This window comes from Cetorhinus maximus, chromosome 9, assembly GCF_964194155.1.
Source record: "Cetorhinus maximus chromosome 9, sCetMax3.hap1.1, whole genome shotgun sequence".
Lineage (NCBI taxonomy): Eukaryota > Metazoa > Chordata > Chondrichthyes > Lamniformes > Cetorhinidae > Cetorhinus > Cetorhinus maximus.
The window spans coordinates 80,175,814-80,200,842 of NC_135887.1; the positions used below are offsets into that span (position 1 = coordinate 80,175,814).

General features: G+C 42.7%; 2 protein-coding genes across 4 annotated transcripts in view; one reads left to right on the forward strand and one right to left on the reverse strand.

The window, feature by feature from the left end:
* Positions 1-2,824: 2,824 nt before the first annotated feature.
* Positions 2,825-10,820, reverse strand: LOC144684750 (large ribosomal subunit protein P2-like). Its single transcript, XM_078548937.1, has 5 exons — positions 10,697-10,820; positions 8,313-8,436; positions 8,177-8,225; positions 4,025-4,111; positions 2,825-2,946 (listed from the first exon to the last, which is right to left on the reverse strand). The coding sequence occupies exons 2-5, from the start codon at positions 8,433-8,435 to the stop codon at positions 2,870-2,872; spliced, it is 336 nt and encodes a 111-aa protein (XP_078405063.1). The 5' UTR covers position 8,436; positions 10,697-10,820; the 3' UTR covers positions 2,825-2,869.
* A 57-nt stretch (positions 10,821-10,877) lies between these two features.
* pidd1 (p53-induced death domain protein 1) overlaps positions 10,878-25,029 on the forward strand; it is an 81,340-nt gene continuing 67,188 nt past the window's right edge. For 2 of the 3 annotated variants that reach the window (XM_078548936.1, XM_078548934.1), the window contains exon 1: positions 17,575-18,124. The gene's annotated coding sequence lies outside the window, so the exon portion shown is untranslated. Of the gene's footprint in view, positions 10,994-17,574; positions 18,125-25,029 lie in introns of those variants that run through there. The other variant, XM_078548935.1, reaches the window with a different exon arrangement.

A 25,029-nucleotide genomic window follows, 5' to 3' on the forward strand; every position in this document is an offset into this window, starting at 1 on the left:
GGCAGCCAATTTAGGCCTCACAAACTGTTAAGTGATAACAACCTGATAATGTTGATAATCAAGTGCAGCAATGGAGTTGTACCACCAGGAGTGACCACCCATAGGAAAGGTGATTAATTTGTTGTTTTTTTTGAAGTATAGGAAAGGTGAAAGAGGCAAGGAAAAAATGCTTGCCTAGTTTTACTGATGTATTGACTTGTCAACTTAGGACATCGTTTGGACTGTAGCTAACAAGCTCATATGTGATAACAGTGCCAAAATGGTCTATTGGACATTAAGTTGGTAAAATTAATGTTGCATTTTATCTTAAATAGATTTGATGTGTAAAGATCTTGTTGAAAAACTCAAATAAGCAGATTGGAGCATCATGCTGCACTGTAATATAATTGGCATCAAAAAGCTTGCTAAGGTTCACACACGAATAGCCCATTAAGTGAACTACTGGAGGCTGCATATGGAGCCATAACTCAGCAAGGAATTAACTTGTACAGGAGGCAGAAAAGTATATTAGTCCAAAATACTTTAACATTTCATCCTAAAGACAGCACTCCTTCAGTACTGCACTAGAGCATCAGCCTAGATGTGTGTGTTGAACTCTGGCCCACACCTTTCAAACTTAAAAACAGAAGCAGAAAATAGCAGATCATTCAGCCCTTCGAGCCTGCTCCACCATTCAATATTATGGCTGATCCTCTACCTCAACACCATACTCCCACACTTGCCCCATACCCCACCCCTTGATGGCTTTAGAGTCTAGTAATCTATTTAAATCTATCTACTTAAGAGGCAAGAGGCTATGGCTAACACCACACTGAATGGGCCAACCAGGGAGCAGAAGAGAGCTTGACTTCACATGCAAGATCCCACATTTGACATTGCTTGTTGCAAGCACAGCAATTATTCCCTTTTGTGCCTATAGATAAAGTGCCATCGGCAAAACATGCCATCATTAAACTGGCAAATGAGCCAAAACAAGCTTGACTTTCACCTCCCACCACCTCAGATTCTTAGCTGCATGACCCATAACTTTGGCCTGATGATGTTTCACTGGGTTGTATATACAAGGCAAAACACATCGTTTCCAGGCTACATCATAAGATTCAGATACATTCAAGGCCAAGTTTACGCCATCTGAATCTCCCAAAATATGCTGACATGAATCACATGCAGCCTACACAAAACATGAGTACGAAAAATACAGTACAATTTGGATACAGAAAGGCACAAAGGAATGGGCTTCCAGTCCACAAGGCTGAAGCCCAGTGTCAAAATATCCAATAAACTCTCTATATATTTACACACTGAAAACAAGTTCTTACACCATAAATCCAAGTGTCCAGACAATTTGACTCAATGCATTTCCAAAGACTCCCGATAGTTGATCAAGAACACTAATTTCCCCTTCATTAATCCACAGGCCAATTGCCATGGCCCAACTTCTAACCCAGCTGGTTGCACGCTACTAAAAAGGGATATTTTCCCCAATGAACTGTGTTATGAGAGTTTGGAATGAACATAATTGCCATTATCAAATATCTGACACCATTCTTTCACATTGAATTTACTGCACAAACAGGCTACTCAGCCCAACTGGTCTCTCAGTGTAAATGCTCCACGCAGGCCTCCTCCCACTTGACTTCATCTAATCCTACTTTTATGCACACAACCCAGCTGCCGTGTATCTGCACAGATATCACTGCAGATTCTAAAAGATAAGTGAGATGCTTATGGATCGTCCCTCTCCAAACTCCACTGTTTGGTCAGTCTTGAGCAGGACATTTATTTAAGAAAACAATTGCAGTAAATAAGTGCACTATTCTTTCAGTACCCTCAGTCTCCAAGATGCACAATTGTTTTGAAGACAAGCAGCTTGAAAAGCACCACCAAGTCCTCCTTCACTACCAAAGTGAAACATACTTACACCCCCCCCCCCCCCCCCCCCGCCAACAAAACTCATTTAGCCCATTCAATCCCTTTTTTCTGCAGAGTTTCAATCTTGCTCAGGTCTTTAATACACCCCCCCCATACCCTATTGCTTGTGCTGGCACAGATCCACATTTCAGAAACGGCACTGCAAAAACAAAGGCAGCACTGTGCACCACCCATCACAACAGCTGTGTGCACCAGCACATCAGCTAAAGATCGATAATTCTTCTCCAGGTAAAACTAATTTTCTTCGCTTCCCAATTCCCTCAGCTTGTAGCAATGGAGGCAGAGGGTAGGGCACTCAAAGGGCAACAATCTTTAGGTACTTGATCCACAAACTTGCCTTTGAAAGCCCAGATGGAATTATTAACAGCCCTTCTACCAAGCCAGGTTGCATCCTATGTCTACACAAGTGGCAGCCACTCTTAGAGATGGAAAGTGATACTGAGGCCAACCACAGTATCCCTTTGCACTGTCAGTGATGAAGACAAGTTGAGTAGGAATTGAGCCTCAATTCTCATTTGTACAACTCAGTCCCAACTATACAGTATTCTGGCACACTAAAATATTAGGAGTCGAAAAATGGTAAAAATACATATGTCAAGTCAGTGCATGTAATGTTTCTGGTTTTGGACCCTTCCTCTGAATTGGAAAATAAGAAAAGGGAGAGAAAGGAGGACAAAAGGTATAAATCTGGTCTTCAACCCATCATTCTCCATTCCCTCAATTTCTTTTGGTCTGTACAAAAGGTACAAACTGCAGCTCAAACAGCAGATGTGGCAGCTCTGTCCATGGAGCACAAACAAATCCACATTCTATTTATGTCTTTACTGCTCACTCGTTGTCCTGCCCGTAACCCCATTTTATAAACTGTACCTCTGTACAAATACAAGGGACATTCTATTAGAACACAGAACAGTTTATTTTAAAGACAGTTTTGTATTTAGTCAAAGAGACCAAAGCCCATGTCATCATCTGATTCTTCAGACTCTTCTTTCTTCTCCTCTTTCTTTTCTTCAACTGAAAAAAAAACGAAAAAAGTTAAAAAAAACCAAGATCTTTATTTCCATTGTCACATGACTCAGTGAATTTATTTTATTCTTTCACGGGATGTGGGCATGGTTGGCTAGGCCAGCATTTATTGCCCATCCCCAATATAAGAAAGACAAGCCAAAAAAAAAATCCTTTGATCAAAAGATGTCTGAACATTGTGACAAAGCCACCAGAAGTTGCCAATCAGGTTAGCAGACCCTTTACTGAGCCAGCTGACATGTTGCAGTGGCCTCTGTTACCACTGATGTCAAACGCCCTGACATCTCTCACAAGGGGCCATTCTTAAATGCCACCAATTCTTATCTGTAATGCTGGGTGCATCACATGTTGCTTTACAATACAGTACATAGTGTAAATGGGCACATTAGTTGAATGTAGCCAATTTGCTTCTTGAATGTTAACAGAATCAGAATCACAGTGCAGAAGAGGCCCTTCGGCCCATCAAGTTTGCACCACCAACACGTGAGAAACACCTGACCTACCTACCTAATCCTATTTACCAATACTTGGCCCATAGCCTTGAAACTCTTTCGAGTTATCAACAGTCACAGATTGCAACTCTTTCGAGTACAATCACAGTTCTTGGTTTTCCGGGAGTGGGACATGAACTCACAACCCTCTGATTCAAAGGCGAGGGTGCTATGAACTGAGCCACAGCTGACACCTCCCCATAGCCTTGAATGTTAACAGAATCACAGTGCCTCTAATGACACACATGCTGATATTTAGAGATAATTAACAGGTTGTGGCCACAAACCAGTAAACCCACACCTGACATACAAATGTACCAGGATAAATAAGTCATTGCAACATTCAAGTGCCTGAATCAAGAACCAAATGAAAACAAGGCAATACACTGCACCGTACTCCAAAATAGTGTGTTCACAAAGTGCATGTAAATCAATAACATTTGGTGCACACCCTTAACAGTTCTCTCACTGCTGTCAGGCTGCAAGTTAACTAGTGCATTAAATTCCATTGTACATCTTTTCACTCCCCAACCCTCAATACAAACAGAAAATAACAGGCGGCATCGAGCACTTACCAGCAGCAGCTGCAGCTGGAGCAGCAGCACCTGTAGCACCAGCAGTTGCAACACCTCCAGCAGGGACACTTGCAAGTTTGGCATTGCCTAAAGATGAGGCAATTAGTTAACACAATGGATCAGTACTTGTGAAAATTGTGAAGAATAGCTAGACTAGTAAAATGTTGGTACTCAGGGGAATTGCAGGGTCTTTATACATGAATCACAAAGTTAAAATGAAGGTACAGCAAGCAATTAGGAAGCGAGTTGTATGTTTACTTTATTTCAAGGGGGTGGGCAGTGTACAAGGGTACAAAAATCTTGAAGTTAGGTAGGGCTTTCATTAGACCCACATCTAGAGTATTGTGTACTGTTTTGGTCTCCCTGCCCATGTCCAAAAATGTCTTAGACTGGGTGCAATGAAAGTTCACTAGATTGATTCCTGGGATGAAAGCGAGAAGTTGCATATTACTAGCCTAAACTCTCTGGATAATGAGGGGAAACATTAGAGGTTTTGGCATGGTAGATACGGAGAGATCGTTTCCGCTGGTCAGTACTTCTAGACCAAGAGCCATAGTCTCGGGACAAGGCTTTGTCCATTTAGGACAGAGATGAGGAAAATTTCTTCACTCAAAAGATCGTGACTCTTCAGAATTCTCAACCTCAGAGGGCTGTGTATGCTGAATCGATGGATATATTCAAGAGACAGTTCGATAAATCTTTGGGCACTCCGGAAACCCTGGGTTATGTGGATAGGGTGGGAAAGTGAGTTGAGCCATCATGTTATTGAATCTTCCTATCTCTAATGTTTATTTTGGGCTTGACATACAAGTTCTAGGATGCCTGCTAACCCTTCAATTTTCCTAAACCTCTTTGCACATATCTGTCCCAACCCTGACATTTTCCCATGACATCATTTTTATTATAACATCACCCAGCCCTTTCAACCAATTCTCGATTTCCTTTCTCAGCACCTAATTTTGTTGTAAAGAACTTGGGTATCCCAACAGATTTCCATTTATCCTCTAGCACATCTCTGCCTCATTCAGTGATTACACATTGAAGCACATTATTCTTGCCCCACTCCTAACAGTCCACACACTAAATTCAGAAGAACACTCACCTGATTAAAAACAGAGCACTATTTAAACCTTGGCATAGTGATAGCTCTCCTGCTTCTGAATCAGAATCTCACCCAAGATTTGAACACAATCCAGGTTCACGTTCCAATGCGGCAATGTCTTCCGAGGAAAGATTTAACCCAGACTCCTTCCGCCCCCTCCAGTGTCTGGCCAACATTCATCTCAACACCAGCCAAAAAATTCATTATCTCATTTTCATTTGTGGGAACTTGCTGTCCAGAACTTAGCTACCATGCTTCCCTACGTTATAGCAGTGACTAAACTTCAAAAGTACATCATTGTCTGTAAAGTGTATTGCGATACCCTGGGTTTGTGAAAGGTGTTGCATAAACACAAGTACTTTCTTATCAAAAAGATGTTAAACAATCTTTAACGACAATCAACAGCAAGTACAAGTGACATTTATGGGAAAATAAACTAGTGTGTTAGATGTTGGTCCGAAACCCTTTAAATGGCAGTCAGCAAAAGCACTAGCAAAAACAGAGCCCCAGGAAGCAAAAACTATCACTTCACAGGCTATGAAGCATCTCCAAAGTGCTGTCATGATTGTAATATAGGGAACACAGTGAAGTGAGGTCCAGAAACCACTAAGATATTGACCAGATACTTGGTTTTAGTGATGTTGGCTGAGAGTACTCAGAGACCTCCCCAGTTCTTTGAATACTACCATGGGATATTTGATGCCCACCTTAAGGACAGATGTGGGCCTTGATTAACATACAAGCTGAAAAATGGCATTGCCTGTCCCTTAGTACTGCACTGAAGTTTCAGCCTAGATTGTGTCTTCAACTCTGGGGCTTGATACCACAACCTGAGTCTGAGTCAAGAATTCATCACTAAGCTAAGGCTTACAATTCTACAACTCTCACTTCAACGTTAACCGGAAGCATCCCAAACCCCATATTCAACTGCCAAAACATCTGGTTGCATACTCTCAACACAAAATCAATGAGGAAGGAACACATTTTATTCCCATCACTGAGAAACTCACCCTTGGCCATAGGATATATGCAGCTGGAGAAGGAAAAAGAAAAATGTTCCCCATGGCACAAGAGGGGAACTCTGACTATTCTAATTATTGCTCTTCACCTAGTTAAAGAGGAGAGATTTGTGAAGAGACCATTCCCTCCCTGCACTGCTAAGGGATACCTCAAAGCCAGGACACTTTCCAGTGCTATAAAATTAAGTTCGCAAAACCTTCAAGATTTATTTACTCCACACATCAAATTCTCCTTTACTGTAGGAAAGAACCAACCGAGAATACTACATAAGAGGCCATTTGGCCCATTATGCCATTCGGCTGCGTTGCAATTTCCCCCTCCCAGTACGTATCCAAATTCCCCTAGAAAGCTGTTACAGAATCTGCCTCCAGCAGCCTTTCAGGCAGCGCATTCCAGATCATCAATGTGTAAAATTATTTCTCATCTCTTTTTTGCCAATTATCTTAAATCTGTATCCTCTGGTTACTGACACTGGAAATAGTTTCTTACTCTTGAACACCTCTATCAAATCTCTTCCTAACCTTCTCTCCTTTAAGGTGAGCAATCCCAGCTTCTCAAGTCTCTCTATATAACTGAAGTTCCCCATCCCTGGTACCAATCTGGTAAATCGCCTCTACATCCTTTCTAAGGCCTTGATATCCATCCTGAACAATGCACAACAATACTCTGGACAACATTACAGATGGGGTCTAAGCAGTGATTTATGAAGGTTCGGCACAACTTCTTAATGCTTGTAATCTACACTTTTATTTATAAAGCAACCTGATCTACTTGTCCTGCCGCCTGCAATGATTCATTAGGTAAATCCCCAGTACTCTGTTCCTGCACCCTTATTAAAATTGCACCATTTAGTTCATATTGCCCCTCATCATTATCAAAATGCATCACTTCATGCTACTCAGCATTGAATCACATGTCTATAACCATAAGTCTTCCAACATCCTCTTCACTGTTCGTTACACTTCCAAGTTCTGGGTTATCTACAAACATTGTATGCCCAAGTCCAGGTCACATATCAAAAAGAGCAGTGGGCTTAATACAAACCACAAGGGAACACCATTGTACACTTCCCTCCAGTCTGGAAAACAACCGTTCACCTATACACTCAGCTTTCATTGCGTAGCCAATTTAGTTTCCCCCACTGCCACTGTGTCTTTAATCCCATGCTCATGGTCCATTGTCAGATATTTTATCAAACGTTTATTAAGTTTCTTCCCACGCAAGCAACCATTCTGTCCAAGGTCCCACAATATGTCATTGCAATCCAACAGTCACCTCTCCAAATTCAAGGCCCTCTGACCAAAAGTCCTTGTGCATTATCACCAAAATCACACAGGATATGTTATAATTGTGACCACTACTGCAATCTCTTATGCAATGAGAAGGGATCCATCTCTAAGCTAATTGTGATAACCAAGGGCTTTTAAATTAAATCTATTCCAGCTTTCAACCCATCGTCCACATCACCTTCATGTACACTAGCAACTCGACCTTGCCTCTTCTAACAATGTCAAACTCGGTGCATTGCTCCAAAATCACTTCATCTTGCTACATTGTTCTTAACCTGCAACATAACCCTTCTAGCATGCAATTAGTCCCTACACCCTGTGTTTTCCAGATTTCTGGATTTTACCTGTGCTGACCAGCTATGTCAAGGATGCCCTCTGCTGACATATGCTTCGGAATAGGAACAGAATATTGGGGGGTGCAGGCATAGGCGAAAGTGTGTGTCTCCATCTTCTAAATGGCCGAGATGTTTATTTGCATGTAAAATGTGTTACAAATCTAAGCTGTCACGCTAACCTCAATCAAAATATCAGATAAAAGCAGTAACGGGGCCACTAGTTTACAGTAAGAATTGTATGATTAAATGCACAATTTTCATTGTTGGTGCAGGGATCACATTTCATAGCTGTTCTTTTTTCACCATGGCAATCGTGTGCACTTAGCGAATACCTCAACACTAGACACCCAACTCAACTAGACATCCAATATTGGTGAGAATCTGCATTTCAAACAAGGTCGCTTACCTGCAGTGATGACATCATCCACATTCTTGCCTTTCAGCTCACTGATGACCTGAAATTCATTTAAAAGAGCATTACCTCCAGGGAAAGTGGGAATCCAGCCAATTTGAGAACTCAAGTTCTGACAAAATCACAATACCTTATTCAATCGTTCATCATCAGCTTCAATACCAACACTGTCAAGAATCTTCTTGATATCCTTTGAAGATGGGGCTTCATTGCCACCCAACACGGCAAGGAGGTAAGCTGCGACGTAACGCATTCTAAAAGGAAGAACCGAACTTTAGTTATATTTATAGAAAAATTATACTCTAGGATCCCTATTGTACTTACCCTTCTGCTCAAAGCTCAAATTCCTGATCTCTCTGCACTTTTCACTTCAATCTACAGTTTAGCTTTTTTTGAAAACTGATTGGCCCAAGAGAGAAAAAATTCAATTATCGCCCTTCTCCTGAAAGCACTGAGACAGTACCAGTCATTAGTTGCTGTTAGTTTTTTTTTGGTGGGGGGGGGAAGAAAAGAGGCTTACCACATTAAACATTTTTCATAAAATATATATCTAGATGGCATGAGTCCAAGGAACTCTTCCCCAGAGATTGGTGTGTGTATATGTATATTAATATATACACATACGAGATCTGCTAATAGTGGTGATGGGTACATACCACAGTCAGTTGTCTGTATGGCAGTGCAATAATGGAAACTTTGCTAGAGTTTGCAACATTAACAGAACAGCCTTTGATCGCAGCAATACATTTCTACCTTCAGCAGCCATACTTCCCTTCTTCCCCACCAGACTGTCATCGCAGTGCTCCAGGACCTCTGCCAAAAGTGCTCTTAACCTAGTTGTTACAACCTTACAGCACCAATACCAGACACCCTCTGTTCAGCTGCTGCTGGAACAGTACAGGTAAAGCACACTTGTGGACGACAAGAGAATCTGTATTTTCTGATCCTCTGTAAGCTCACTACACAGCAATCAGCAACAAAGATTATCAAACCACGATACACAGAGCTAGTGGGATCAGTCATCATCTTCTTTTGCTGACCAGCTGTGCAGCTTCTATAATTCTTTTGTTGGCTGGTCCTCTGTTAAATCTGAATCCAGTAAGAGCCATGGCAATTTTGTTTGTAATTTCACTGGTCAGACATCTCTGATTGGACAGGATTGCCAACCAGAGAGGCACAAGATATGCCAACAACTCAGCCAGTGCCAAGACATCACATTTAGATGCCTAAGCATTGAACCCACCTCCCAGTCTGTCCTCAGGCTGTGTATCTACTCACCAACCACTAGGTAATTTTGAAGTAATTTGCTTATTAAATGGCTATCACTAAGCAGTTCATAGTTAAGGCTAGCAAATGAGGGCCCCAATCCAGTAGACCCAACAAAAACAGTTATGGCAATAAATGAGACTGCCTTCAGTGGGCAGGAGGTAAAGGAAGATCCATTAAAATTTGCAGTGGGAGAGGCACAAGAACACCCTTTAAATATAAGCTTAATAAATATTGTAATATAGTACACGTGGATATAAAAAATCCTCCCAAAATAGGATTCTCTGGCAGTGTTTTAAAATGTATTCACTTGCTGGAAAGAGAGGCTTGCTTCCTTACTTGCCACCCCAAACATTCATTCATAAGCAGATCGTCAAGCCACCTCTACAACCACATGCTTAATGGAACACAGGCTGTATATTAAAGCTTCTTTAAGTAGAATCCAAGAAATTGGGTGAAAAAATAATAATCGGGCCACTTTACAACAAAACATCCACAAAAACCTTCAGTTCAAATTGAAAACGTTCTTAACTCCACTTCTCAAGGCTTTCAAATTAGCAGGCAAATAAAAATGCTGAATTCATATAATGTATGCCTGGATTATATATGTGTTAGTTCAACATGTCAAAAACGCTGCCCTGTTTGCACAACTAGACGATGCATAATTATAGAATGGAGGTTGCAATCTGCTGTAATAATGAGATTCCCGAGTGGCTAGAGTGAGGGGCAGCTTCTCACTGCAGGCCTCTCTGGGCCTTGTCTGGGAGGCTTGCTGAGGATCACGGCTCAGGGGGCACAGAGCAGCTCCCAGGTAACACATGTAGCGCGAAGCCGCCCCATGGAACAGGAGGCGCCGCCGCCAACATTCCGCAATCGAACGCGGCGACACTTTTTCCGGCTACGTAACAATCGAGGCCGTTCGAATGCACGTGGAGGCCGCGCGCGCATGGAGCTGGAGCGGGGGGGAAACCCCACTGTAAGCGCCTTCATTTGCTCCTCATCAACCGGTAACTAAAGGCAGCAAAACCCCCTCCGGAGCAAACACTCGGCAGTTTGGGTTTGATATTAGGGCCCCGAGTGCTTCCTCCTCCCCTCGAAGGCCTGTCTGCCTCGTTCTAGGCCTCAGCCTCCCTCACATCTCTATCCCTTTGAAACAGCTGAGTGTGCGGCTCCCGCAGGCCTCGGGGTGAGGGTTTACTGGTGGTTGGGGTGGGGGGATTCAGAGACCCGGGTGGGGGCTGAACTTACTTGGGAAACGAGTCAAGCTCCGCTCTGCTGTTTCCTCACGCACTCGCTCGGAGCGGAAAAGAACGAGCCTCGTCCTGAATCCCAGACATAAAGATGATGTGCCGGCCTCCTGCAATACCATTGGCCGTTCCCAACCAGCTCTGAGCCAATCGTACAGGCAGCTGAGTAATCCTTTACCCCATTGGCTGGAAGTTTTTGAACCGCACTTGGGTGTCTTTGCAATACTCGACAGCAGGGCAAAGCTAAGTAACATGTCCTGAACGTTTCACTGTAGGAATGGGGCTGTCAACATCGAAAGTAAGAAACGTTCTCAAGTTTAAAATGTTGTTAGCTTTGGTATGTCTGTATGTTTATGGTTGACGGCTTAATTAATATTGAAGGATACTTTTTGGTCTTCCTGCCTCAGTACAAACAGGAAGATTAGAGAAAGGTTTAACTATGACTGACAGCAGCAACTCTTTAATACGAACTTTGAGTTTGCCAAAGGGACCAATGAACGAAGATTAATAGCACCTCCATAAGAACCCATATTCTGTTAGAACCTTTTGCTGGTGGAGGAATACAGAAGAGTTCTGTATTGTGGAATAATGGCAATGTGAAACCACAGATGACCTCCAAGCTCAGATCTAGTATAATCTTCACGTCTTGTTCCCTTTTAAATTTTTCGTGCAGGCAACATGTAGCTACTAAACCATAAAAGCCCAACTGGCTAATTGCATCCTTTAGAGAAGAGAACTTGTTGCCCTGACCTGATCTGGCCTAAATGTGACTCCAGTCTCACAAAGATAAAAACAAAAAACTACTGCGGTTGCTGGAAATCCAAAACAAAAGCAAAAACAGAATTACCTGCAAAAACTCAGCAGGTCTGGCAGCATCGGCAGAGAAGAAAAGAGTTGACGTTTCGAGTCCTCACGACCCTTCAACAGAAATGAGTAATATTAGGAGTGGGGTGAAATATAAGCTGGTTTAAGGTGGGGGGGGAGAGAAGTTGGGGGGCAGGGGGGGTGGTTGTAGGGACAAGCAAGCAGTGATAGGAGCAGATAATCAAAAGATGTCACAGATAAAGGAACAGAGGTGTTGAAGGTGGTGATATTATCTAAGAGAATGTGCTAATTAAGAATGGATGGCAGGACACTCAAGGCACAGCTCTAGTTGGGGTGGGGTTGAAAGACTGACAGGGCATTACAGGTATAGATTTAAAAATAATGGAAACAGGTGGGAAAAGAAAAATCTATATAAATTATTGGAAAAATCAAAAGGGAGGGGGAAGAAACGGAAAGGGGGTGGGGATGGACGAGGGAGTTCAAGATCTAAAGTTGTTGAATTCAATATTCAGTCCGGAAGGAGCTGAATATTGAATTCAACAACTTTAGATCTTGAACTCCCTCGTCCATCCCCACCCCCTTTCCGTTTCTTCCCCCTCCCTTTTGATTTTTCCAATAATTTATATAGATTTTTCTTTTCCCACCTGTTTCCATTATTTTGGAGCCTTCCGGACTGAATATTGAATTCAACAACTTTAGATCTTGAACTCCCTCGTCCATCCCCACCCCCTTTCCGTTTCTTCCCCCTCCCTTTTGATTTTTCCAATAATTTATATAGATTTTTCTTTTCCCACCTGTTTCCATTATTTTGGAGCCTTCCGGACTGAATATTGAATTCAACAACTTTAGATCTTGAACTCCCTCATCCATCCCCACCCCCTTTCCGTTTCTTCCCCCTCCCTTTTGATTTTTCCAATAATTTATATAGATTTTTCTTTTCCCACCTATTTCCATTATTTTTAAATCTATACCTGTAATGCCCTGTCAGTCTTTCAACCACACCCCCACTAGAGCTGTGCCTTGAGTGTCCTGCCATCCATTCTTAATTAGCACATTCTCTTAGATAATATCACCACCTTCAACACCTCTTTGTTCCTTTATCTGTGACATCTTATGATTATCTGCTCCTATCACTGCTTGCTTGTCCCTACAACCAGCTCCCCCCCGCCCCCCAACGTCTCCCCCCCCACCACCTTAAACCAGCTTATATTTCACCCCTCTCCTAATATTACTCAGTTCTGTTGAAGGGTCGTGAGGACTCGAAACGTCAACTCTTTTCTTCTCCGCCGATGCTGCCAGACCTGCTGAGTTTTTCCAGGTAATTCTGTTTTTGTTTTGTTCCAGTCTCACAAATCCTGCTGGTTTCTAACTGCCCTCTGAAGCGACCAAGTAAGCCAGCTGTATAAAATTGCTATAATCGGGGCAACTAGCTATAAATGCCAGAATCACCAGCGACATACACAATCTGAAAATGAATAAAAAAATAAAAACAGACACATTTAATACAGGACCCTGCAATGAAAGCTTTTTGGTGTTATTTTATGTAGCCAGCATTCTAAGGCTTTGAAGGCTAGCTTGCCAGCAGTGTCAGGGACGCAGAACAAAACAGCACCTCACAGCACCATGCACTTCTGTTAAAGTATTGCATGTTTTACACTAGATAGTCTCTTGGCTACAACATTACTCAGTGCAAATTAAAGTAGACATCACATTCATATGATCTGGACTCTGTCTTTACTTCCCAGCATCCAGTTAAATAACAATGCGATGCGGGTGGTGGGGGTGGGGTGGGGTGTGGTGCCATAAGTTGAATACTTGTTGCCTGTGCTGGATACTGGATTCTGCCATGTGCATCTCCCTGTCTGTAAGGAAGGTGGATTGAAAAGTAGCCTAGCAAGACAAGGCATCATAAACCATTACAAAATACATGAACAAGCAGAATAGTTTCACCAATAAGACTTATTGGTTTCCTACTAATCCTCATTCAATAAGAACAATAAAGTTGCAACTCTGCCTCTATTCTCCACTCGCTTTCAAGCTAACTGTTCATGATTTCCTCTGAAGATGCTGTCTCTTCAGAGAGTGAGAGCCAAAGAGAGTCCTCCGACCCCTGAACGTTTTGGTGGAGGCTTAGCCTGCTGATTTGACATTCAAAGTTTCCACCCAAACAAAATGCCTTCCTTTTGATTAAGCAACTTACAGTATCTGTGTTTCTGTTTAGCAGAAGCTTTGCCAGCTTTATTAAATTACATCCATGTTACTACAATAGTGAAAATCGTAATTGACAATTCTCATTCTGGTAAGGTCAAAGTAACATGAAGAAGTAAACAGCCTGTCAACTGGCCTACTTGGTATCACGTCCCCACCCCACAGAACCATTCTATCACCATGCCATTAACTGTCAGGGAATGTATTAAATTATTTCCTAAACAACATTCAGAATTACTATTGAAATATTGCTGAAAAAAGAGACATGTCTAAGCTTTTCATCTTGCACTCATCAGGACACTTGCAAGAATACCAATATAAGGGCGAAAACAACAATTTACACTGTGTGTGAGGAGAGTGCTGATTGGTTGGCAGGTGGCGTTGCCATGGAGAATGCACCACCGATGGTAATTGACAGTTAACTGCCAAGCGTTGTTTGAAATTTAAACCAGGCAGCTTGACCCTGATTGGTCAAGACATTGCCCTGAGGAATGAGTCAGCGAATGGCTGTCGATTATTTTGTTTAATAAGATTCATTGGTTTCCTACCAATTCTCGTTCAATAAAAACAACAAATATGCAACTCTGCCACTATTCTCTTTTCACTTTCAAGCTAACTGTTCATGATTCCCTCCGAAGACGCTGTCTCTTTAGAGAGTGAGAGACAAAGAGAGTCCTCCAACCCCTCAACTTTTTGGGTGGAGGCTTAGTCTGCTGCCTTGACATTCAAAGTCCTTGGCAGTATAAATTCTTGCTTTTCCCCCTTACATTGGTATTCATGCAAGTGTCCTGATGAGTGCAAGACGAAAAGCTTAGACATGTCTCTTTTTTCAGAAATACTCAACTTCTGTACTACCAAACGACTATATGGAAATATTCTTGTCTGTCCACTTTGGGAGTTAAGCATTCAGAGGTGAATGTCATGTAAGAGCAATATCAAAAATGCAAGTTACAACAGGCCATACTGGTAAAAGTGAGACTTTGGGAGATCAGTTCCCCTCTCCGTCCTCCACCCCCACAGCCCATGGTGAAGTCTCCTTGTACGTGAGTCTGATATCTCACTTATGAGTACTGTGCCCTTTTCTTTCCTCTGTAGCTGCCAATCCTGGATCACAGGATTTCATGGCCCAAAAGGAAACCTGAACCACACACATGCCTGATAACTTAGACTAACCATGATTCCACATATTGTGCTGCAGGATCTGCCATCAGAGTCCAATAAGGCCTGTGGGTTCCCTGTGGCCAAAACCATTGTGTGCCATCACCTGTCTCCCAACTGGAGTTGGTCTGTCTTCACAATTTCCCTGCCACCCACCTAAGCAGCGAGGAATGGTTTGCTCAGGTCTCTACCATATGATCTCCCTCATCTTCCCCTTAAGCAATTTAGATACATAAGGCTGTGTTTTAACATTAGGTGACAAAGACAGTGGTAATCCATTACATCTTCATCCTCTATCCAAACTTCCCCAAGTACTAAGCAAATTTTACCTGCAATTTAAAAACATTTTCTACAGATTTCAAGCATAAAATCACAAGCATGAAGAACATCTTATTTTATAATATCATCACCTGTTGGTTGGATTGGCAGGTGAAAATGAAGCGACTGCTTTATTGCTAAGTCATATTATGAGTTAATTCAGCTTTACATTTTGTCCACTTAAAATGACAAGCTCAAATACAACTATTAACATCACCTCCTTCCTTAAGCTTCGATTCAAATCAAATTTACAGAAATTATGGGGAAAAATGTTCTGCAGTTTAGTTGCTGATAGGTGTTTATTTGCTGTGTAACGGAACTAAGACCTCATACTCTGTATTTTTATAATATATATATGTATATCCTCATGGCTAATTTCTAAAATTTCTAAAACTGGACATTGACCTTCTTAAAGTGGCTAAAGCTATGTCCATCTGGGACCCTGAACAAAAGGGGCTATTTGGCAGTATCGCAGGAACTTCTGCCTTGTTATTTGTGAAGGGAATTATACAAAGGCCATCTACATTTCATAAGCCAGGCCTGGCCAACCAGAGCTGAATTGTCTGCCAGGACAAAGGACCCTGCAACCTCCCATTAAGATTTTATGGTTGGAACATGAACCATCTCAAGTATCCGAAGTCGAGAGGTGAGTGTCATGTGACATGACCCTCCTAGCTGGTGAAACCTGTAATATTGCCTGGTGGAGCTGCAAAGCTCGGTCTGCCATCTTTCCATCTATTAAGCAGCAGCACAGAAAAGGGGTTCTGTCCAGGTTTGAATGCCTGGCCACATCTATACTGTTTCTACTGGAACTACTAGACATTTTGTACCATCACCTACAAGATTGATTCATCTCTGTGTGCTATCCCATCGCGGAAGTCATCTCTACTGGAAAAGTGAACTACCTAGCATTAGTTTTCAGCCTGCTGACCTCTGTGAAGGAATATACCATTGGACTTTTGATTCTGGACTCTTGACACACATGAAACAATAATTCTTTTCTCTGTGGTCTTTGCCCTGTAAATCTTTCTTTCTCTATCCCTCTTCTTTTGTATGAGTGAAAAGGAGGCAATGTTCCTACGCTCCTCCTGCATTTTAGTGTGTGCAAATAAACTAACCCTCTGGGTTCATCCTATCACAAGTTTGCTGTGGGGTTATTAGTAGAAATTGGATCACACCGAAACCCCGAGGGGTTGGGAAAAACACCACCGCTTATAAAGGGGGAAATCAAAACCAAAACACCTTTCTGTTTTTGGACAGGCAGTGAGAGCAGAAATCAGACAGTTTAAATTCCCCCCCACCCCACCCCCTCCCAACCACTGTATGTAACAGCTGCATTGTAATATAATGGTAGTGTGAGGGGTATCAAATTATATCTTACCTTCACAGAGGAGGGCAGCTGAGGGCAGTGGTAGGTAGTCGGTAAACCTGGTTAGGTAAATTCCAGCCATCTATAAATTTTGAAAGTTATATATAGCAAATGCTAAAATGCTATGTAGATGTTTCTGTTAGTTACGAGTACTATTGTATGACAGGAAAAGTCTTATAATAGGATGTGTAGTTTGACTATCCATTCGATAGCCGGCCCCCTGAGATGCCAAGTGGAGAAATGAGGTCCACCGGAACACATCTTATTGAGTAGGTTATTGTGATGTGTTCCACAGCCTGACACTCATAGCCACCATCACACGGTGGTCCCTCATCTTCCATCTGTGGAGCAGGTAGCCCCATTGTATGTCCGCTGTGTGGATTTGGTTGAGGACTGTCCACTGTCTTCGCAGGGGGGTCGAAGTCAGGGACCTTTGGTATCGCCCAATGATGAGGTTTTGTTTTTTTTGTGCTGCATGTGTCTCACGATTTCCATTCCATAGCGAATGGTAGGTGGGGCAATGTAGGACAGCCCTGGGTGACACTTAGTTGAGTTGGACTTGCACGTTCCTGTCACTGTCCTCATGTCAGCCTCAAGTCCACGATTTTTGTGCTGCAGGACCATGAGACAGTGTTGGAGCTGCACTGCCATGTCTTCTGTCAGTTAGGACAAGAATGTTAGTCCAGCGAATTACTTAGTCAGCCTTGTTTCTACAAGACCTTTATGTTATCATGCAGGGAAATTCACATGCTAACATAGAAAGATTTATGGCACAGGAGATCATTCAGCCCATTGTGTCCGTGTGGATCGAAAAAGAGCTTTCCAGTTTAATCCCATTTTCTAGCTCGTGGTCCGTAGCCCTGTAGGTTCCAGTTCAAGTGCATATCCAACCCTCAAAGTTAATTTCAGAATGACCCGGTCTGGCTCACTTGCTTGATGTACACAAAAGGAACAAATTTACCAAAAATTGCAGCTCGTTCCGCCGCGGTTTGGAAAGCCAGTGGTGCGGGAACTTTAGCTTGGTCTGAGGCGTTACCATCTGTCACTCTGGGACTTGGCAGTAGCTGAGCTCAGGTGTGGAACATGGTAGATAGTTCGCGGCTGAAGCAGCTGTGAGCGTGTGCCTATGACTGCAGGCGAGTTACGACAGTTGGTGGGCCGGTGTTAGGAGCCAGTGAAGCCTGCAACCCGTCCATCACCCCAACAAGGGAGGGAGATTTTGGTAGCAAAGGTTATTGCGGCCGCTTTGGAACGTTTGTAACGTCGCAAAGTCGCAACATTCTATCGTTGGATCGTTAGAAAGTCGCAACATTCTAACGTTGGAACCTTGCAACATGGACTATTGGGGCAGTGCTATGAGGCGGGAAGAAATTGACCCGCGGGCGCTTTCCAATAAGTGGGCGAGACAGCCGTGTAACCACATCCCACATTCACTCTCAGACTGCCTTAAACATAACCGATCCGGAACTTCTTCAACTTTGGAAACGCTTTTGACAAATCGTCTTAATTATCGCCGAATCGCCGGCACTTTCGTCCGAACTGAATTTGTTTGTAAGTGTTATTTATTTCGCTGCTGTGCTGACATGGGATCAGGAAGAGTCTCAGCTTCCACCGCCCCCACCACCTTAAACTTTCTGTGTAGGCCAAATGCTTCAGTCTCTTTTCACGGGGAGACTGCAGTTTGCGATGTGAAACTACCTGTATTTGTTTGTTATTTTGCAACAATCTATATCAAGGCAGTCGTATTTTGGCGGGGTGTAAAATGTTATCCTGTGACTTCCTGAATAAGAACATAATTTGACGCTTTTATTAAAGGGAGTTTGTCCCGTTTTAAGTAGTTAAATAAGCTTTCTAGCATCACGGGACATTGTGCCTCTTGTGCAACAATAGTTTGTATTTATATGGCACCTTTAATGCAGAGAACTGCTCCAAGCCCTTTCTTTGAAAGACATGAGGAAAACAGGCTGGGAGAGGTCAGGAGGGACTGCCAAAGCTTGGTCGAAGAGAAGAACTTTGATAAAGAATGAATGAATGTATTTACTCTCCTAGAATGCCTTTTGTGTCATTAGGACATTCCAAATGAAAGACTTTTGAAATATAGTCATGGTTGTACGGAAATGTGGTAGCCAATTTAACACATTAAGGTGCTATAAACAGCAAATAATTGATGAATGTGTTTTGGTCATGCTGGTTGAGAGATAAATATTGTACAGCTGCAGAACTGCCCAATTTTTCACTAGCTAAGCTTCTGACCACATACTCGTGCTATTACTAAGATCATCCATTTCTACCTCTCTAATATCCCCCAACTTCATCCCTTCCTCAGCTCATCTGCTACTGCTGAACCCTCTTCCACACCTTTCTTATCTCTAGATGAGACTGTTTCAATGCACTCCTGGCCAGCCTCCCAAATTCTACTCAGAGGAGACAGTGGTGTATTGGCAATGTCACTGGACTAGTAATCCTGAGGCCTGAGATAATGCTCTGGGGATATAGGTTCAAATTCCACCTTGGCCATGGCAGCAGTTGAAATTTAAATTCAATTCCTCTCTAACCCTCTCTCCTTTAAGATTCTTCTTTAAAATTATCTCTTTGATCAAGCTTTAAGTCATCTTCCCCAATATCTCCCTTTTGTCTATGACATCTTTGGCAATCTCTTCTTTGCCTCCATCTATCACTGGCCCTCTATCCAGCTCTACCTGTCCCACCCTCCTCAACCAGCTGATATTTCACCTCATTTCTATATTTCCTCAGTTCTGATGAAGAGTCATATGGACTCGAAACATTAACTGTATTCCTCTCTGCAGATGCTGTCAGACCTGCTGAGTTTTTCCAGCTGTTTTTATTTTTGTTTCAGATTTCCAGCATCCACAGTATTTTGCTTTTATCTCTTTCTGTGGCTTGGTGTCAAATTTTGCTTTACAACATACCTGGGAAGTGCCTTGGGTGTTTCATTACATTAAACATTAAAGGTGCTAATTAAATACAAGTTGTTTTTGAAGCAGCATTCAGAGGCTTTTGTTTTACAATTCCTTGAAAAGCCAGCGCCTCAATTTTGTAGCACTCCCTCAGTATTGCATTGAAGTGTCAGCCTAGATTACATGCTCAAGTGCTACTGTCAGGCTTGAACCCTTGAACTTCTGATTCCAGTGATGTTGCTCCCGCTAAGCCAAGCAAACATGTGATAGTTTTTTCTAAGAGGTGAAGAACTAAAGAGTGAAGTGGCTGAAAGATCTGCCACCACTGGTTGGGAAAAGGGAGGCAGATACACAAAAAGTTGGAGTTTAGGATTGGAGCATTTGGGAGAGGTAAGGCTGAAGGAGATGCAGAGATAGGAGAGGAGAAAGCTTTTACAATGAATACATGGTGCAGCAGGCAGCCATTGTAGGTCAGCAAAACTGGGGTAATGATTGAGTGGGATAGGGTATGTGTGGAAAATTTTATACATTTTGGAGCTTAGGTGGCAAAGGCATGGATGAGAGTTTCGGTGGTTTCTGTAGCCGTAGGTCTGAGGTAGCGACTCTTCCGACACCCTCCGCTGCTTTAGAAGTTATCAGTTTCCTACCCCAATCGTCTCCTTTTCACCAAGGATATCCAGTCCCTTTACATCTTCAATCCCTCATTTGTGGGCCCTCCACTTCTTGCTTGAATGATCAGACCCCGTCTCCCACTACCATCCTCTGCATGGCTGAACTTGTTATACATTAAACAATTTCTCCTTTGTGTTCTCTCACTTCCTTCAAAGAAAAGGTGTCACTGTGGGAACTCGTACGAGTCCTAGCTATACTGGCCTTTCTGTAGGATATGTGGTACACTCCTGGTTCCAGTCCTAGTCAGGTCCCCTCTCTCACCTCTTTTTCCGATACATTGATGGTTGTGTTGGTTCCGTTTCCTGCTCTTGACCTGAACTGGAAAATTTCATTAGTTTTGCTTCCAATTCTCACCTTCACATGATCCATCTCCAATTCTTCCCTTCCTTTCCTTGATTTCTCTGACTCTATTTCTGGGGATAGGCTGTTGACCAATATCCACCATAAGCCCACTTACTCCCACAGTTGCATTGATTACACTTCCTTCCTTCCTGCAGACCTTACAGTAGCCCATCTTTTTGATCGGGCACTTTACAGCTTTCCAGTCATTAAGTGCAACGCTTTCAGATCATAACCTGGCTCCAATTTTTCAGTAGGTGCTGGTCATGATTCTGCTGCTGCCATTTACAGCTCCTCTAGACTCATCTTCTATTGATAAAGAACAACAAAGGGTGACAAAACCAATGGTAAGAGGTACATAAAAGGGGGTAGGGAAAGAAACTTGCAAAAAATATCAAAATCAACACATTTTTACAATTATATTAGGAAAAAGAGGGTGGTCAGGAGCAACCGTGAAAATTAATAATGGTGATATTGTAAATGAAAACAAGGAACTGGCAGACGTATGCCGATATTTACAGTGGAGGATGAGGTTAGCAAGTCAGACATCCTAAGAAAACTAATATTGAATCATGGGCAGGGACTCAACAAATTTAAAGTAAAAAAAATAAATTAATGAGATAAAAGGCATTAAAGAGTGACAAATCCACAGGGACAGATGGTTTTTAATCCCAGGGCTCTAAAGGAAATAGGTGAGAACATTGCAGGTGCCCTAATTATAATCTTCCACATTCTCTTGATTCGGGAACTGTTCCTTTAGTTTGGAAAATTGTGCATGTCACTTCATATTTAAGAAAGGTGAGAGAGGGAAATCAGGGAATTATAGACCAGTTAGCCTAATGTCTGTGGCCAGGAAATGACTTAAAGTCTATAATTAAGGATAGAGGGCTGGACTTTCATCCTTGAGGTAAGTAGTGGGAGTCGGGAAAACTCCCGGTTCAGCTCACCCACTCCTCGGGAGAAAGTGCCCGCGAGGATGGGATTTGCACTGTGGGTGGGTGTGGGGGGATGAAATTCAGCTGCGGTTGGCCAGCCAACCCAGGAAGAAGTTTGGAGGCAGCCACAGGGGGTGCCACAGGCAGAGGTGGACTGTTTAAAAGGCCCGCCTTGTGCTTTCGGATTTCGTCCCAGTTATAATGAAAACAGAAAGGACCTCTAGCTCTCACCCCTCACATCCCCTCAACCCTCACATGTTTCCCATGCCCCATACAAGCCATCTCATGCCTCAACCCAACCCCTATGGCTCCCCATGTTACCCCATGTCAAGGTATTCTCCACCCACCTCCTTTGGCATCTCAAGCCCCCATGCCAAGGTATGCCCACAAACAACCTCAATGGCTCCTCATTCCTCCATGTCAAGCTATGCACCCCCACCCACCCCTTATGGCCCCTCATGCCCCCCATGCCAAGCTTTGCCCCCCAAACAACCCAATGCCATCCGTAACACCCATGCCAAGATATGGCCCCCACCCAGCTCCTACGGTGTCTCATACTCCCATGCCAAAATATGCCACCCAAACAACCCCTATGGCCCCTCATCCCCCGAATGCCAAGCTTTGGCACTTCCATGCCCATTCACCCACAATATACTGTATAAAAGCAATGAATGCTATAGTAAGAAAGATCATAAGACAGTAGGAAGTGTAAAAAGAAAGCTTGAAAAAAAGTAATTCATTGATAACTTTCCATTCCCTTAAAAATCTCCTTTTTTACTACAGCTTAATAAAGTGTCAGTCATCCAGCTACTTAAGTACTCTAATGGATGACTGGTCTCTCAGCCAAGAATGCATAGTAAAGCTTGGCTGAGAGCCCAGAAATTCATTAGCCTGTTGAAACACCTGAGCCTCAGGGAAAATGTTGCTTGATTCACAGCTCTGGCTCTCTGATCTTTGCTGTCAATTTCACAATATTTACACAAGACGAAGCAGTTTCAAGTGCTTGAAGTTTCAGCTATAGATACTTTAAAGAGTTTGGGTGATTGTCACTTCCATTGGGCTAAAGTAAAAAGTTTTTTTTTAAGAAAGTGGAAGATTATGTATGAATGACTTTTTAAAGCTTTTTTTACATATCCTACTGTCACTATAGGATTCACTGCTTCTATAGAGTGGGTGAATGTGGGGGCATTCCTTGGTATGAGGGGCCATAAGGAGTGGGTGAGGGTCATACCTTGGCATGGGGGCACAAGGAGGGTCTTTTGAACTTACCTTTCGAAAGGTCCCCTCTTGCAGACTATGTTTAATGACACCTCTTGAGTTGCTGTGAACCGCGACTCTTTGAAAAGCTGGTCTGACTCCATGAAAATTGCTGAAGACTAGGACATGCCGATCCCCGCAGGGTCTGAGTGCATGGTGCAGGCTTGCAACCCGAAGGTAGTCCCAAAAATTAGGAACCTTGGGAATGAGTCGGGACTCCCAGAATCAGGACCTACCCACCATTTTTAAAGAGCTCCTGAGTCATCCCGACTCAGCGAAGATCCAGCCCAGAGGTACTGAACACCTTGAAAATTTTCAGCTGATCGGAGAGAGTCAGCATGGATTTGTAAAAGGTAGGTTATGCCTGATGAACCTGATGTGAATTTTTTTGAAGATGTGACTAAAGTAGTGGACAGCGGAATGTCTATGAGTGTTATTTATACAGATTCCTGGAAGGCTTTTGATAAAGCCTCTCATAGATTGTTGTTGTTGTAAAGTTGAAGCTTATGGAATTGAAAGCAAGTTACTAACCTGGTTAAGAAATTGGCTGAGTGGCAGGAAACAGAGCTACAGTAGGGATAATGGGTAAGTATTCTAATTGGCAGGATATGACTAGCAGTCTCCTGCAAAGATCTGTCTTGAGGGCCTCAACGATTCACCAAATGTATGAATAACTAATGTGATTAGATATAGAGCCACATATCCAAGTTTACCGATGGCACAAAGATAGGTGGCAGTTTGAGCAGTTTAGAGGAAAGTGGAACGTTACAAAGACATTCACTTAAGTGAATGGGCAAGTAGATTTCAATGTGGTGAAGTCGAGGTTACATTCAGATCAGCAATGATCTTATTGAATGGCAGGGCAGGCTTGAGGGGCCGAGTGGCCTACTCCTGCTCCTAGTTCGTATGTTTGTATGTAGGCAAATGTGAGGTCATTCATCTTGAACCCTAAAAGGATAGAACAGGGTACTTTCTAAATGGTGAAATGCTAGAAACAGTGGCGGTCCAAAGAGACTTAATGATGCAAGTACACAAATCATTAGAATGTCATGGACAGATACAAAAAAAATCAAAGAGACTTAATGGAATGCTGGCCTTTATATCTAGATACTAGAATACAAATGGGTAGAAGTTGTGCTATAGCTATACAAAGTCCTGGTTTGATCACACCTGGATTGCTGTGAGCAGTTCCAGGCACCACACCTTGGGAAGGATAGGTTGGCCTTCAAGGGAACGCAGCTTAGGTTTACCAGAATGATACCTGAACTCCAAGGTTGAAGTCACAAGAAGAGATTACACAAACTAGGATTGTATTCCCTGGAATTTCGCATTTGAATGAAGTTTTCGAGATATTTAAGGTGAACTGATAGGGTAGATAGAGAGAAACTATTTCTGTCAGATAGTGGGTGTAAGACCAGGGGGCACAGTTTAAGCATTAGAAAACGATCTTTCAGGAGTGAAATCAGGAAACACTTCTACAGTTTGGAACTCTCTTCTGCAAACAGCAATTGATGCTAGATCTTATGTTAATTTTAAATCTGACATTGATTAGATTCCTGTTAACCAGGGATAGTAAGGGAGATGAGAGTTAGGTCACAGATCAGCCATCAACTCATTGAATGGCACAAAAGGCTCGAGGGGCTAAATGGCCTACTCCTGTTCCTATGTTCCTTTACTTGTCGCATTGCCATTCCCTTTTGGGATTTAAATCCCTCATGCATTTCACCATATCACAGACCTTCCCTTTTGTTCTTCACCCTTCCACCCCTTTCCTCATACCTGCTTAAAGCCTGTTATATCTGTAACATTTTCCAGTTCTGACAAAAGATTACAGACCTGAAACATTAACTGTTGTTTCTCTCTCCACAGATGCTACCTGACCCGCTGAGTATTTCCAATATTTTATGTTTGCATTTCATATTTCCAGCTTCTTCAGGATTTTGCCTTTTGAGGTAGGGAGGATTTTTTTTTTGAAATCCCTCCATTACCTCACCCCTCCCTTTTTCTGACTTCCTTCAGAAGCCCAACCCTCCATGATATCTGTGCTCCTCCAATTCTGGCCTCTTGCATAACTCCAATTTTCATCGCTCGATGTTGGTGGCCATGTCTTCAGATGCCTTGGGCCTAAGCTCTGAATTCCCTCCAACACCCTTCCACCTCTCTCTTCTCCTTTAAGGCACTTCTTAAATCCATCGCTTTGGCTAACCTGTCCTAATACCTCCTTATCTGGCATGATTTAAAATTTTGTTCGTTAACACTCTTGTGAAGTGCTTTTGGCATTTTACCATGTTAAGTGAAAGTTGTTGTTGTTCAGTGGTGAGAAATGTTACAGAGA